General features: G+C 39.6%; 1 protein-coding gene across 1 annotated transcript in view; it reads left to right on the forward strand.

Moving 5' to 3' along the window:
- LOC117419712 (otogelin-like protein) overlaps positions 1-15399 on the forward strand; it is a 56876-nt gene that overhangs the window by 5603 nt on the left and 35874 nt on the right. The window contains exons 5-19 of the mRNA XM_058986494.1: positions 352-506; positions 1256-1377; positions 2691-2896; positions 3774-3898; positions 4431-4537; positions 5922-6028; positions 6128-6253; positions 6477-6585; positions 7243-7289; positions 7934-8079; positions 9031-9163; positions 10888-11065; positions 11843-11967; positions 12571-12780; positions 14781-14946. Coding sequence (XP_058842477.1) covers positions 352-506; positions 1256-1377; positions 2691-2896; positions 3774-3898; positions 4431-4537; positions 5922-6028; positions 6128-6253; positions 6477-6585; positions 7243-7289; positions 7934-8079; positions 9031-9163; positions 10888-11065; positions 11843-11967; positions 12571-12780; positions 14781-14946 — 2062 coding nt within the window. The remainder of the gene's footprint in view (positions 1-351; positions 507-1255; positions 1378-2690; positions 2897-3773; positions 3899-4430; positions 4538-5921; positions 6029-6127; positions 6254-6476; positions 6586-7242; positions 7290-7933; positions 8080-9030; positions 9164-10887; positions 11066-11842; positions 11968-12570; positions 12781-14780; positions 14947-15399) is intronic.

The following is a 15399-nucleotide window of genomic DNA, read 5'->3' on the forward strand; positions in this document are numbered from 1 at the left end:
GATCAAAGAAAAATGTATTTGTTACTCGAGTTCATGTCATTCATATAGCAAGGTATGTACCCCAAGCACATAACTGCCGTACAAATCATGCAAAAAGTATAATTGTCATAAAATGCAGTACATGGAGGTACCTGACCTTCCTAGCAATTTCTGGTGAGCAGTCAACTAACGCACAGTAAAAAGGAAGATAAATGACAGAACAGATCTGGTGTGCCGTTAAAAACAATTGCATGCAATGATATTTGCATATTGATAGAAAAATGTGTAATTGAGGTGTTTATCACTTTGAGATCTTCCAGTTTTGTTAACCTGTTCCGTAGTGTGTTTTGTTCATGGCTTTTCTTCCCTTAGTCCCTAACATGGGACAGGACCGGGATGGAATCTGTAGATCCTGGGGACAGCACCACTATGAATCATTTGATGGCATCTACTATTACTTCCCGGGAACGTGTTCCTACATCCTTGCCAAAGACTGCCACGCAACAGAACCGCAGTACACAATCTGGGTATGGACAAGCACATTGTTATACTTAGATAAACAAAAGCAGCTGCTAATAGATAAGCCACATGTTACAACTAGATAGACTGTAAAAATGACTGTAAAATTACAGGACTTCACATGGATTTCATGATTGAATTATTATTGGACATACATGTGAAGGAACTAACAGTAGCACAGCAGCATTAGATAAACACCATTGACGAAAACAGCTGGATTCAGTAGGGTCTTACATGGCACAAGATGGCCATATTTACCACTTTTACTATATATAACAATTCTCCAAATAATGCTGCTGTTGTAAATGTATTACTTATCCCCTGTTGAATAAAGTATTCAAGCAGCATTACAGTAAGGGGATGTCAACAGGATTGCTTAAAACTTGCTGCACATTCTTCTCCTAATTACACAGTATAATGGCGCACAGATGCATTTTAAATTGAAAAAAGCTAGTGTTTTTATCACTAAAAGCATAAACTTTGCATATGTGGATATCTAGGACCATGACATTCCATTATTCCCTATACCGGGGCACTCTTAATTGAAATGCTTTACTCTGAGATATGAAAAACAATATTACAATTTTCTGAAATAGTCCATGAATATTGTTTTTGTGCAGAATGCAGACAGTGGCAAACTTGCAGTGGAATTGTTAGAGAAAGCAGAGCCCTTTATACAGTACATGAACTCAATTACACTGAAGTCCCCAGGGATTCCAGGCTAATCTCTAGTAATTATTTTCTCCTTAATTTGCAGGTTCATAACAGCCGTGACTGCGACGGCTCAGTGTACTCCTGTCACAGATCTTTGAGTCTGTTTTTCCCCAACAAAGATGAGATCCACATTATTGGCCATGAAGTCAAGAAGGGTGGCATAAGGTGACTGCCAAATAACTTTCTGGAAGTTATGATGTAGATAAGATGCTTACAGGGGTAGAATGTTTTCTAATTCATGCTTGGAACTTGGAATACATTTGATGCGTTGTTCAGATTAGTAGGAGTATGGACAAAGAATGCATTCAAAGACTATTTATAGATACCTGTACTAAGCTGCGTCAAATATAACAAGTGTAAAAAAGGCAATATCAAGTAAAACGTAAAGAATATATATATAAATGCTTTAAGTTTAACTGAATACGATCAGGTATTTAAAATCATTTTATTAGGGTTTGTTAGAGATGAATTGCATTCTCTGAAAGCCCTAAATGAAAGCAAATTAAAGATCAAATAATGTAATTGTTAAGATTCAATGACCCATTTTAAAAGGGCTGGAGTAATGTGGTATGGCTGCTCACCCACGGGATTTCATTTTGCCAGGGTACTGTGTTTTAGGTATGGTGTGTTCAACCCACAATGCAGTAGGACTGAAATTCAGCATTCCCGGGAGGCAGTTTGTTCTTGTGGATAGAGCCAAGAACTAAGAAAGAGGAGGTCACAGGTTCAAATTCCTGCTGAGCCATCGGTATACTGGACGACCTTGAACAAGTTACTCGATCTCTCTGTATATGAGTCCTGTTCATTTTGATCTAAGCTCAACAGGGAAGAACAGTTAGAACTACTGTAAATGGCTTTTATTCTCTTTAAAATTAAAGGGATGTTTTAGGTCATCTATATTGTCTTCCCTGTTTTCTATTCTATTATGTGTGTTCTGTATGATTCTTTATTGTTGTTTTTTTCTTATATCATTATTCACCGTGCAAAGCATTTCAGCTAAAAGTACTTAAGGAAGAATCCTGAATGTGGGGAAGTGAGGTGGGAAAGCAAATTAACATTGCGCTGTGCACTGCAGCCTGTGCAGCACTGATAAGCTTCCCCACAGGAAAGTGAATTTTCACAAGCAGTGTTTGCTGGAATAGTTAGTAAGCATGACAAACAATAATCTAAGAAACAAACAAACACAAAAGAGAACTCACAGATGAGGATATTAAACAAATCGAGAAGTTCATAATGTACTCTCTCTTCTACCTGCAGTGCACATAGGCTCCCCGTCTCTATTGTCAGCTGGAGATAATGTGTGGACTTGTGTCATATTCAAATGAAAGCTCCCCTTTAGAACCACTCAGCTTCTGGTTTACTTTATACAGTCAGTTATAAATCATACACAAGAAATCAACCGATCACAGTTACACATTTGTCAAAAGTCCTCTAATCTTGATCATATTAATGTTTTTCTGTTTTTCTGTTTGTTTCAGACTGACTCTGCCCCTGACCATTGGAAATGTATTCATGGAGCGGCTGGCTGATTACATCCTGGTTAAGAGCACCTTTGGGTTTTCCCTGGCCTGGGACGGGAGCTCTGGTGTTTACATCAAAATGACAGAGGAACACAAAGGGAGGCCTTGTGGACTCTGTGGAAACTACAATGACGATGGAGCAGATGACCTCACCACCAGCTACAGTAAGACAAACAGCCCGGCAGTGGCTATCTGCTCATTCATAGCCAAATTGCATGTCATTATTTATTTAAACACAATTTACATGTGTATAGGCCTTTCATGCCAGCATCTCAAAACGCTGTACAATAGCAGCATTAAAATATGTCCTTGGTGTTAGAGTGAGACACCTAGCCAGCCTGTCAGCCAAATGCCTCATTAAAGGAAAAACTGTACTGTTTAAAAGGGCTTAATGACTTGGCTTGCCTTGTTTTAAACTGTAGCAGGTTCCAGAGCTCTCAGACTTAATATGTGCTGATCTTTACCTGACTGATATACATGATTTCACTTTTAACTTTAAAGTCTGATTTCAAAATGGCTGCTCTAGTGCACTGGGGTTTGAGATCTGTCCTCTGAATCACTGCAGGAAGAGCGATAAAAAACAAAATAGAACAAGGTGCTCTGGATTTTCTGTTACGTACCACATCATGGATCGTTATTACTGTGTTATGTGTTTGACAATGTGGGCAATAATCCTTACACTATGAGTGCACTAGAGCGGCCATTTTGAAAAGATATTTGAAACAGACTTTAAAGTGTAAAAAGTTGTCAGGATGTGAACAATGAAAAGAAAAATTACAGGCATGTTATTTAAACAGTTCTAGCAACACGTGGGGAGGTGGAACACTATATTTTTTCAGAACCCCGCTACTTACTCTTTAAGGATCTGCATACGTGGTAGTAATAACTGTAGATTAAACACGTTAATACTGGGGTGGCCAAAGTTGGCCCTTCCACTCCTGGTCTTTGTTCCAACCCTGTTCTATTGAAACAATTAAATCTCCATCTAGACCCTGAAGTAGTTACTTCCTTACCTGTCTAATATGACTTGCTTTTCTCCAGATGTGCAGACAGAGGATACTGCCCATTTTGGAAACAGCTGGGTGGTACAGCTGCCCTCCGAAGCACCGTGCCACCCCCTGGAGGAGGATTTCCCTGGACCTTGCTCAAGCGAATCTGCCATGGAAGTGAGTTATCTTACATAGCTTGAGAGACATCAGTTATATCCCTCCTGACATAAACTGAATAATCTTACTGCATAGGAATTTCTACAAATAAGCCTTGCTGGATAATATTACCATGATATGATTCTGTAAGTACTTTAATTATCTAATGAAGAAGCATGACCCCATTAGGTGTGTTGTCTCGTGCACAAAGACAGAATTGAAATTCTCAACATTACAATTTCAATGGGGAAATGTAGACTGGTAACATTGAGTTAAATAAATAAAAAATAAAAAAAAGTTTCTTCTGATTCTTCTTTCAATAACAGTTATGATGTATCTAGCAGAGATGAAACTAAAAGACAAACCTTACAGTAGCTACTTTGCAATTGAAAAGAGTTTTCAATCCAATTTTGATTTTATTATTATTATTATTATTATTATTATTATTATTATTATTATTATTATTATTATTATTATTATTATTATTATTACAGTATGTGTGTCGGATGACTGATAGATTGGGGTTGTTGTATTCTCATTCTGTTTGATGCAGGACGCGTTGGAGAAGTGCACTGCTATCTTGTTCTTCCCTTTTGTCTCCTGTCATGAGAACATTGATCCTAACCCATATGTTGCCAGCTGTGCCAGTGATCTATGTGTGTAAGTCTGCATATTGCTTGTAAGTATGTCTACTAGATTAGATTGGGGGCAGTTCTGCTGAAAGAGATTCACGTACATTTTACTAGGGCTTTCCCTGTGAAACTATAGACCACCTCCTGGCAAGCTCCTATTCTGGTATGTAATTAAAATATCCTTGCCCACCTTATAGACATTGGTATTTATTTCTTTATTTTGGTACCCGTTCAATGCAAAAGTTTCCCTGAGGAGTTTTACCCTTTACAACGAGGGGATTATATTTATTAAGGGACGTAATTAAAAAATCTTTGGGGCTGCTTCAAAGAATGAAGTTATAAAGACTGCTATTTTGTCGCTGAGTGAAAGATTCTCAATATTGCTATGTGGGAATGAAGGGGAGGGTTTGCCTAGAAACTCTGTGAATGCTGACAACGTATTTCCTTTATAGCTGCACCTGTTCTATAATATAGAGAGGGGGGCGTGGAATCCAGTCTCGCCCCTAAGCAATGCAAGCTCTTGTTAAAGTGGAAAGAGGCCCAATGCAATTCAAGATAGGTTTTTGTTAATGATACATTTCAATATTTGTTTTTAAATCACCACTACATTACCTTAACAATACAAAATAAATGTATTGACAAGGCATTGATAAAGCTCTTCATTAAAGTGCACATATCAGTCCTACAAAGTGGTAAAGCTATGGAAAACTATGAAAAACTACTGAAAATAAGAAGTTTAAACAGCAAATATATCTAGTATCTATGATAAAAAGGTTAAATGATTAAAGCAGTTAGTTTAGTTTATACACTTTGTGCATGCCAGGGCCCACAGATATGTTGCCAGCTGTGCCAGTGATCTATGTGTGTAAGTCTGCATATTGCTTGTAAGTATGTCTACTAGATTAGATTGGGGGCAGTTCTGCTGAAAGAGATTCACGTACATTTTACCAGGGTTTTCCCTGTGAAACTATAGACCACCCCCTGGCAAGCTCCTATTCTGGTATGTAATTACAGGTACATCTCAATAGTTTGTCGTGATATCTGGTACTACACTTAACTGGGATATTGCTCCCACTCGTTCAACACCTAATTTCCTGTCTTTAACCAACCAGCTGTTTCCCCTTTTGATTGACATGCTTAGTAGGCAGTAACATGCTTTGACCCCAAAGACACTGAAGTGGTGAAATAACCTAGGATGCAAATGTAACTGCTTTTCTGAAAGTGTGACATGGAAAATGAGAACTTTCTAAACTATTTTAGTAAAAGAAAATTATATTTTATTTTCGCTACAATGTGTGCTTTTTTAAAACTGCATGGAAGTGCGCAGCAAGAACGATTTATGGAATAATTGTTTTAACTGCAGTCACTTTAATATTGTGAGATAATTTTTAGCATTTGATTTCCTGGAACAGATCAGAGGATGACGACACATTCTGCCGAGCGGTAACCGAGTACACCAGGGCCTGTTCCCACGCAGGCTACCCTGTGCGGGAGTGGAGAGAGAGCTTCCCTGCTTGCAGTAAGTAAAGAAGTGTGTCCGTACCTGGGGTACTGTGCTGCAAGACATCCACTGCAGCTCTCACCGCCAGTCACACTCTGTCATACTGTCACTTTGCAGCTGACGGGTGTGAAAACAGCTTTGTCCACCGGGATTGTATCAGCTGCTGTCCCCCAACCTGCACCTTTGAGAGGGAATGCCTGGGGAGCAATCTGCACTGTCTGGATGGCTGCTACTGCCCTGATGGTAAGCAATGGAATATCTTAAGCAGTAACTGATATACTGTAGTGACAAATAACCCCCCCCCCCCCCACCGCCCCGTGCAATACACTGTATTAGACCTGTGTTCTCAGACTAGTTCCATTGAGTTCCGTTCACATGTGGAGTTGTCTTCAGTGCTTGAACAATGACATTGCCAGTTTACATAGGGTTTTTTTTTTTTGCAATTGCATTTTCTTCCTGTGATCAGGACTGATTATGGAGAATGGGAGCTGCATCTCTGTGGCAAACTGCCCCTGTGTGTACCACGGGACGTCCTACCCTTTGGGCTACGTACTGGAGCAGGGCTGCAGTGTCTGGTAAGACCGCTCTTGAAGTGTTACTGAGCCCCTCTGAACCTGTGCCGGAGCAAGCAGGTAGAATCCTGGCAATAGTGACAGACAGATGTACCAATCAAGAGAGAGGAGTCGGGAACCAAAGAAAATGTGACTGACTGAACAGGTTGGACTCAGCCAACCGATGTTTTGAATTCAGAAGCCATTTTGACGGGAAGACCTGGTGTGCATAACCGATGTAAAATGAAAATAACTACTCAAAACTGGTTTATGACCAAGGATATATTCATAAAAATGTCATATCAATCGTGATTATGTTGAAAAAGATATTGAAGGGATATATAGAACAAAGCAGAAAATAAAGGAACATAATTGCTTTGTGTTTAAAACCCTACATCCTGTTCAGTAACACTTTGAAAGTAGCTTCCATAACTAACAAGTCCAGCTCATTTACAGTTCAGTCACATTTCTCATTCTGTTCAGGTAGACATTGGGGTCAATCCACCATCGTTTTTTATCAATAGAATAAACTTTGGTGATGGTTTTGTTGCGTGTTAAAGTACACAGTTAGATTATGCCAATTACTGTGTTATTGCTGAGTGATATGTGATTATTATTATTATTATTATTATTATTATTATTATTATTATTATTATTATTATTATTATTATTATCTTGCAGCATTTGCAGTGGAGGACTATGGAACTGCACAGAAAATAATTGCACAGGTAGTTCTTTTATCATTGAAGCTGGGATTCATTTTGATCTCTTCCAGTTATCTGATGGTAGTGTGTTTCACACTCTTGTCTGTAGCTGCTGATACGACTCAGCTGGCCGTTTTCCTGATTCCATTAAAGACACGCACTGATTAGAATCTATGCACTTACTATCATTGATACACTCTCTGTACAGTTTGCCAGAACAAAGTTTTTAATCCAATACTGTAGATATACGAACTGTACAAACTGTGCAAGCTGCTGCCATGACAACACATCTGCGAATATAAATTGACACCTGAGAGACTCAAATGCATTGTCTGAAATGTTGGTATACAAAAATAAGATATTATATAGATTACAGAGAGTATAAGCATCAGTATTTATATCATGTAAAGCTGTCCATTCCATTCCTGGTCTTTGTTCCAGCCCTCTTCTAAATTGTTTAATTGAACCAATTAAACCTCCATCCAGACCCTGAAGTAGTTCATTACATAATGTTACCTGTCAAACCAGGTGTGGAATAACCCTCCAGGAGCGTGATTGGACACCCCTGATGTAACAGTTATAGATATATAGATACAGGAAGGATGATGTACACACACACACACACACACACACACACGTGTTAATAATACCTCTTCTTGTTGGTACAGCAGAGTGCTCAGTCACGGGACACACACACATCACCTCCTTCGACGGTCGCATATTCATGCTCATCGGTACCTGCCAGTACGTTCTGGTGAAGAGCTGGAGAACCACCAGATTCACACTGACGTTACAGAACATGCCCTGCGGTGAGGTACGCCTTCTAGTGAACTCACACAGTAATGAAGACTTTATATATACAGACTCAGGGGCCTGCCCAGTTACAAGCTCAGCAACTCATTTCAACACCTTGTTTGAATTTTGTGACAAAGCTGCTGCCTGAAGTGAACTGCTTTTAATTCATTATCTAATGAAGTCGGTTGAATTATGATATAGATAAAGACCGTAATCTCCCTGGAAGTATTGAGATCCATATCTGTGTTGCTGTAAGCTTGCACATTGTGGTATGATGCACTGTTTCACTACAATATTAACCCTGACCTTCAGTTCTAATTGCACTGACAGACATAGCTGATTGCTGGACAAAACAAGCTTTTCTTCTGAAGGGCAATTCAGGTTGCAATGTATTTTCTAGAACCAATATAACCTAATGTACAGCATTATGTTTTATTGATCCATCATACAGCTGAAAACTAGCGCTGGCTATTGTTAGCAATCACAAATTCTCAACACAATTTAGCACCATTGTCAGTGTCTGCTCCAGATAAGTCTCTTGTTTGGCCTGTTTTATTACCTGCATCTGACATGAAAACAATAATCTATGTGAATTATAATTTAAAGCTACTGATATGAAACAGATGTATTGTTTATTCAGAAATGGCACACATATGTGTTCATTGTATTATGTTTATATTTATCATATATTTTGATAATTATAAACATGACATTAATACGTCATACATGTGTATTTCTTACTATTTTGCATTTGAGAGAGAGAGATTTTCTCGACCCAACATACACAACATTTAAACAGCAAGGATGACATTGCCATTTAAACACTCGTGCTATGAAAATGTTTTTTGCACGTTCATAACAGATACAAATGAATTGCTAAAAAAGTGAACTTGTTTGACCATGTTGTGCAATTGCCATGTGCACTGACAGCCTTTGCTCCTCCTTCACATTAATGTCGGTTCTTGTGCAGAGTCTGGAGCACTCTTGTATCCAGTCCATAACGCTGGTGGTGGATGAGGATGTGAGTCGGCAGGTGACCCTCACTAAAGACGGGGAGGTGCTGATTGGAGTTAACCAGGCAGCCAGCCTCCCCTACTCCGATGGTAAGACACTGTGCCCTTCAGAGAACTGTGTAGGTTCACTTTTTAGAAGTGGTGGATCACTTAGTAAGTAAGCATGGTAAAAATGACCTGAGCAGAAACAACAATGGAGAATGATAGTGGACACACAGCATAGGATATTAAACGAGTAGGAAATAAAAAAAATAAAAAAGACAGGCCATTAACAGCATGTTACAGAAAAGAACTTGGAAAACTAAATATAATTACATTTTAACTCTAGTTATAGAGTCTGTGAACTGTTTGACAACTACAGTTAAACTACACCCTACTGCTGTTTGTACGACCTCTCATTTTAATACTTTTGATGAGCAAGCCGTCCCATAACGTTACCCCAATATTCTTTATAGCCTGCCAGTACAGACTGACTGGGTGGGACGTTTGTTCTTCATTTCACCCCCTGAAGTTTGGTGAATGTCATACCATTCTTGGCAGTCACCATTGCAGAATTTCTTTTTCCGGTAAAATTAATCATACTTGTCCCAATACTTGTTGTTTCTCTTCAATCATCCCTTTTGGTAGATTATTCTTAATCGGTTCAGAAATACACCAGAGCACCTGTGCTTATCTTCCACAAGTATCAGGTTTTATCATCTTCACATCATTATAAATGGTGCAACAGGTGTGGAATAAATTCCAGGGAAAGAGCATGTTTTGGCATTTATTAAAGTCAGCTCCCAAACCCCAACTGGCCTTCCTGAAAATCAGAGTCAGTTTGAATGTCAAGGAGGCAGCAGGGCAGTGCGTTTCAACACACCACTAGATCTCAACAACAGGTGCTGCCAAGATCTTATTACCTGACTAATACACCAACTGGAAACACAGTAGGGGGTTAGATTTGTCTTGTCAATGCTTGTTTTTTATTGAATTACTCACCTTTGTTTTACTAACCTGTTCCTGTTTCCCAAATTGTAATGTGCCTTTACCAGTATTTGTTTTTCAAGCTTGCTGCCCAATGTAACTTACAACTCTGTATGTTTTATATATATATATATAAATGATCAAACGCACATTTCTAGTTTTTAAGAGAACTACTTATACAGTTATGATTAAACTTGTTATGGGAATTGTTATTGAAGGTGTCAGATAACCTAGTTTTGCATGGGTTTTGGCTCATGGTTACCATTATACTAATGAAGTCCATACATAGCCTATGTGCTAGTTATAAGTTGTGATAAGCATGAGGACATAAGTTTCCTTCCCCTAAAACCTGTTTGCTACTTTGTCAGCTCACATTCACATTCCCAGCTGTATAAGCTTAAAATGACTGGTCTAATAAGCCAACAAACGTTAGTTAATAAAACATATGGGGTCCAACACCACTGCATTCTATTGCATGGAGTTCCTCTGTGAGAGGTTGAATTTGAACCCTTACACCTTTATTATTATTATTATTATTTATTTCTTAGCAGATGCCCTTATCCAGGGTGACTTTTTTTTACTGGAGCAATTTAGGTAAAGTACCTTGCTCAAGGGTACAGCAGCAGTGTCCCCCACAGGGGATTGAACCCACAACCCTCCGGTCAGGAGTCCAGAGCCCTGACCACTACTCCACACTGATGCCCCTTTACTCCAGTCACCTTCCTTGGTTACACCCAGGACTAACTGCAGGCACTTCATCTCAATGAGTACAAAAAAATAGCTCATTGCAGTGCAGCTGAATACATGATGGATTGCAGGTGGATTTAATTATTTGTTTCACCTTGCAGGTGATTTTGTAGTTTCCAAGGTGACCTCCTTGTTCACGCAGCTCAAGACCAGCTTTGGTTTGCGGGTCCAGTTTGATAGAGGAGGAGGCAGGCTGTATGTGCAGGTCGAGAGCAGCTGGGAAGGTGGAATTGTGGGTCTCTGTGGCACCTTCAATGGAAATTTAAGAGATGATTTTCTGTAAGTCTGTTCAGCAGCTATGTACTTTTTGTTTTTTGTTGTTTTAATTCCTGGTACTACAAATCCTACTTCATTAAAAAAACTATGAATGCACTATTGTAGTCTGCAGATTTGAGTTATCAAGGTCGGACTGCGTATCGCATTTCGGTGGCAGATAATATTAAATGATATTAATTCGATTTTAATTGATTATTACAGTAAGAGAAAGTGAAGATATCTGTGTGTAGTTACTAAGTTACTGCAAAGTCATGCAAGATTTGCTGGAAAAAAAGTGACCAACCTGGCACCTGATGCCAGTTCAGCCAGCTGTCACGTCATCTGCTTCATCACCTTTCTGCCTGAACCGCACATGCAGACACACCTGTTGGTGTCTTACTTGAATAATATCATTGACTGCAGTTTACTTTCCTAGTTTTTTCACATTTCAACCACAGTCAGACTGCACAAAGCTCTCAATAAAACAGAATTAACATCCTGTGCAAGGTATTCTAGAAAGTGCAGCTATGGCACTAGATTTCCTTGGCGATCCCCCATCCGAGTACTGATCAAGCCTATCCCTGCTCAGCTTCTAAAAGCTGACCAGATAAGACTCCAAGAAGATATGGCTGCTCCCTGTTCTTGTGTCAGTCAGATCTTGTTCAGCACGATATTCATGAAACATCAGCGTGCTGATAAGTGCACCTCTGCAATTCCGTCATGAAAACGGCTCTTTGTTTCCCTCCTGAGCCACCTTGTCCATGCACCTTGCAGGTGTTATATCTTCTGTTATTCTTTCAGATCTCCATCAGGCATGATTGAGGGCACGCCCCAGCTTCATGCCAATGCATGGAAGGTGTCAGCAGCTTGCACAAGCCCTGTGAACATCCCCATCATAGATCCCTGTGAGATGAACCAGCAAAACGGTACATGAACTCTATTGCATTTTGCAGATGATGATACAGCAGCATTTATGCTGTGGTTTCATCTTGTTGGGAGCACTGGTTTCACTAAAAAGCTACTTCCTGTAATTCAGATTTGCAATGCTTTTTTTTTTTTATCAACCCTTTCTTACATATTTCCAAACCCGCTGTATATGTGTATATCATATCCGGACCAAATGCCCATAATTCATGTTATAAGGTCATTGTTTAAATTAATGACAGTTAGTAATGATTATAATAGATAGCTAAGTCTGTTGTTTGTTTTTACTGTATCTGTTAACATGGGTTGTAACACTGTTAGGCAAGTAGACAAACAAGTTGAAAGTAATAGTTGTGGAAATAGTTTGCTTCACAGATTTACCTCAGACTTTCTGATTTAGTTCTGAAAGTTGAGGAATATACGTAAAGATGGAGATATATAGCATGTTATCAATGCCAGAGAATGTTGACAAGAAAGAAATCATAAATGTGGCTCGGCAAACGCATTTGATGATTTATATAGGGGCTTTCCTGTAAGAGAACAAGGCTACAGAAAGGACAATCCCATTTGTTTTCTAACAACGGTGTCTGTTGTTGTTGTTTTAGTTTTTTATGCATCACAGTGTGACATCATCAATGAAGGCCTGTTCTCCCCCTGCCATTCCTATGTGAGCCCCAGTGTCTATTTCCAGCAGTGCCGCTATCAAGCCTGCAAATGTGGGAGCAACTGCCTATGCACTGCACTGGCACACTATGCATACATCTGCGCCAAACACAAGGTCTTTGTGAATTTCAGGGCCCACGTCTCGGAATGTGGTAAGTAAGACATTGATTAGGAAATATATTTGATTGTATTCTACATGAAGTTTAGGAAGTTCAGGAGGAGCAACAACTCCCAGCACACATCACAACGAACACCTAATTAGTCAGTCAGATATTAAAAAGAGGCCAGGATTCCTACTCTCTTTGGTTTCCCTCCACCTCCCTCATAACCTCTCCTACAGCTACCCTTTAGTTTACTGCTATTCTCATAGGCAGGCAATCATCTGCTGAGTCAAATGCCATATAGAGATTTCTTTCCAGATTGAAAAGGGACTGATTGGGAGCAGTGTTAGTGGTGAGCTGCTCTGTACATGAAGCTAAGAACAACTAAAACTAAAGCAATGATTGAGTGTTTAATGTTCTGTGTTATTGACTTAGGGTTGTTCACAATGAGGGAGTTACATGTGATGTGTATGTAAAACCATATACAGTATAGCACCTTCTAGTGCACAGCAGTGTATTGCAAGCAACAACAACAACAAAAAAGTCCAAATCTGCATAAAGTGGCAGATCACTAGATGGCGCTGACTCTTACTTTTATAAAGACACTTTGGCTGATCTAGCCTGTGTCACTGAACATATATCTATGGCAGGCAACTGGAACTGAAGAGCTGTTCCTGAGCTCAGGTGAAATCAACAAAGGCTTATCAAAATACAAATAACAAAAACACAGCATCTGATAAACTGAAATAAGAACCACAGAATGACTGAAAACGACATCAAAGTGTAAGGTGTAAACTTTAAAGCGGCTCGCTGTTTAATGTGTGCTTTTTGAATCCGCTAAGTGAAGCTGCTCTTGCTGTAGGAATGTCTGTATGTTTTGAATCTGCTAAGTGTAGCTGCTATTGCTGTAGGAATGTCTGTACGTTTTGAATCTGCTAAGTGAAGCTGCTCTTGCTGTAGGAATGTCTGTATGTTTTGAATCCGCTAAGTGAAGCTGCTCTTGCTTTAGGAATGTCTGTACGTTTTGAATCTGCTAAGTGAAGCTGCTCTTGCTGTAGGAATGTCTGTATGTTTTGAATCCGCTAAGTGAAGCTGCTCTTGCTGTAGGAATGTCTGTATGTTTTGAATCTGCTAAGTGAAGCTGCTCTTGCTGTAGGAATGTCTGTATGTTTTGAATCTGCTAAGTGAAGCTGCTCTTGCTGTAGGAATGTCTGTATGTTTTGAATCTGTGCTAAGTGAAGCTGCTCTTGCTGTAGGAATGTCTGTATGTTTTGAATCTGCTAAGTGAAGCTGCTCTTGCTGCAGGAATGTCTGTATGTTTTGAATCTGTGCTAAGTGAAGCTGCTCTTGCTGTAGGAATGTCTGTATGTTTTGAATCTGCTAAGTGAAGCTGCTCTTGCTGTAGGAATGTCTGTATGTTTTGAATCCGCTAAGTGAAGCTGCTCTTGCTGTAGGAATGTCTGTATGTTTTGAATCTGCTAAGTGAAGCTGCTCTTGCTGTAGGAATGTCTGTATGTTTTGAATCTGTGCTAAGTGAAGCTGCTCTTGCTGTAGGAATGTCTGTATGTTTTGAATCCGCTAAGTGAAGCTGCTCTTGCTGTAGGAATGTCTGTATGTTTTGAATCTGTGCTAAGTGAAGCTGCTCTTGCTGTAGGAATGTCTGTATGTTTTGAATCCGCTAAGTGAAGCTGCTCTTGCTGTAGGAATGTCTGTATGTTTTGAATCTGCTAAGTGAAGCTGCTCTTGCTGTAGGAATGTCTGTATGTTTTGAATCCGCTAAGTGAAGCTGCTCTTGCTGTAGGAATGTCTGTATGTTTTGAATCTGTGCTAAGTGAAGCTGCTCTTGCTGTAGGAATGTCTGTATGTTTTGAATCTGCTAAGTGAAGCTGCTCTTGCTGTAGTAATGTCTGTATGTTTTCAATCCGCTAAGTGAAGCTGCTCTTGCTGTAGGAATGTCTGTATGTTTTGAATCTGCTAAGTGAAGCTGCTCTTGCTGTAGGAATGTCTTTTGGTTTTGAATCCGCTAATTGAAACTGCTCTTGCTGGGGTAGGAATGGTTTGCCTCGGAGGGATGATGTACCACTCCTGCACCAGCACATGTGGGAAGACCTGCCTGTCCCTCTCTAACAACGAGGCCTGTGACGATGACTGCGCTGAGGGCTGTAACTGTGCTGAGGGGCTGTACTACGACGAGGCCCGACAGCGCTGTGTCGCAGAGTGAGTACCCTGTTGTTGGGTCGTCTAGCAAGAGAGCAAACGCTATTTACAGCTAAGACACAAATATAGTTGTTTTTTTAACACTTGATATAAATATATTACAGACTCCCTGTTACTTCTAAAGTGCACTTCTGTCTGTTGTTTTTGCTAGGATCTTTGTTATTATTGGTCCATTCACAAAGACATTGTTTCCTACACTAGTAGGCACCCCCCTCTGGATGTAAATGCAATGTTGTGTGGGGGTAATATTCACTTTCTTTGTTTTTGTTACAAATCGAAATCGGCAGCAAAAATTCAGTGTATTGCTTTTTTGTTAATTGTGCAATGTGTATTTCAATGTTTGCTTGAATATCACATTGTATACCACGCTACACAACAATTGTACCGTGCTAAGATTTTTCTTGAAAGCTGCTAAATAAAGAGGCAGAAGGTATCAAGTACATGCACATTAAC

The sequence above is a fragment of the Acipenser ruthenus genome, chromosome 14, assembly GCF_902713425.1.
Source record: "Acipenser ruthenus chromosome 14, fAciRut3.2 maternal haplotype, whole genome shotgun sequence".
Classification (NCBI taxonomy): Eukaryota; Metazoa; Chordata; class Actinopteri; order Acipenseriformes; family Acipenseridae; genus Acipenser; species Acipenser ruthenus.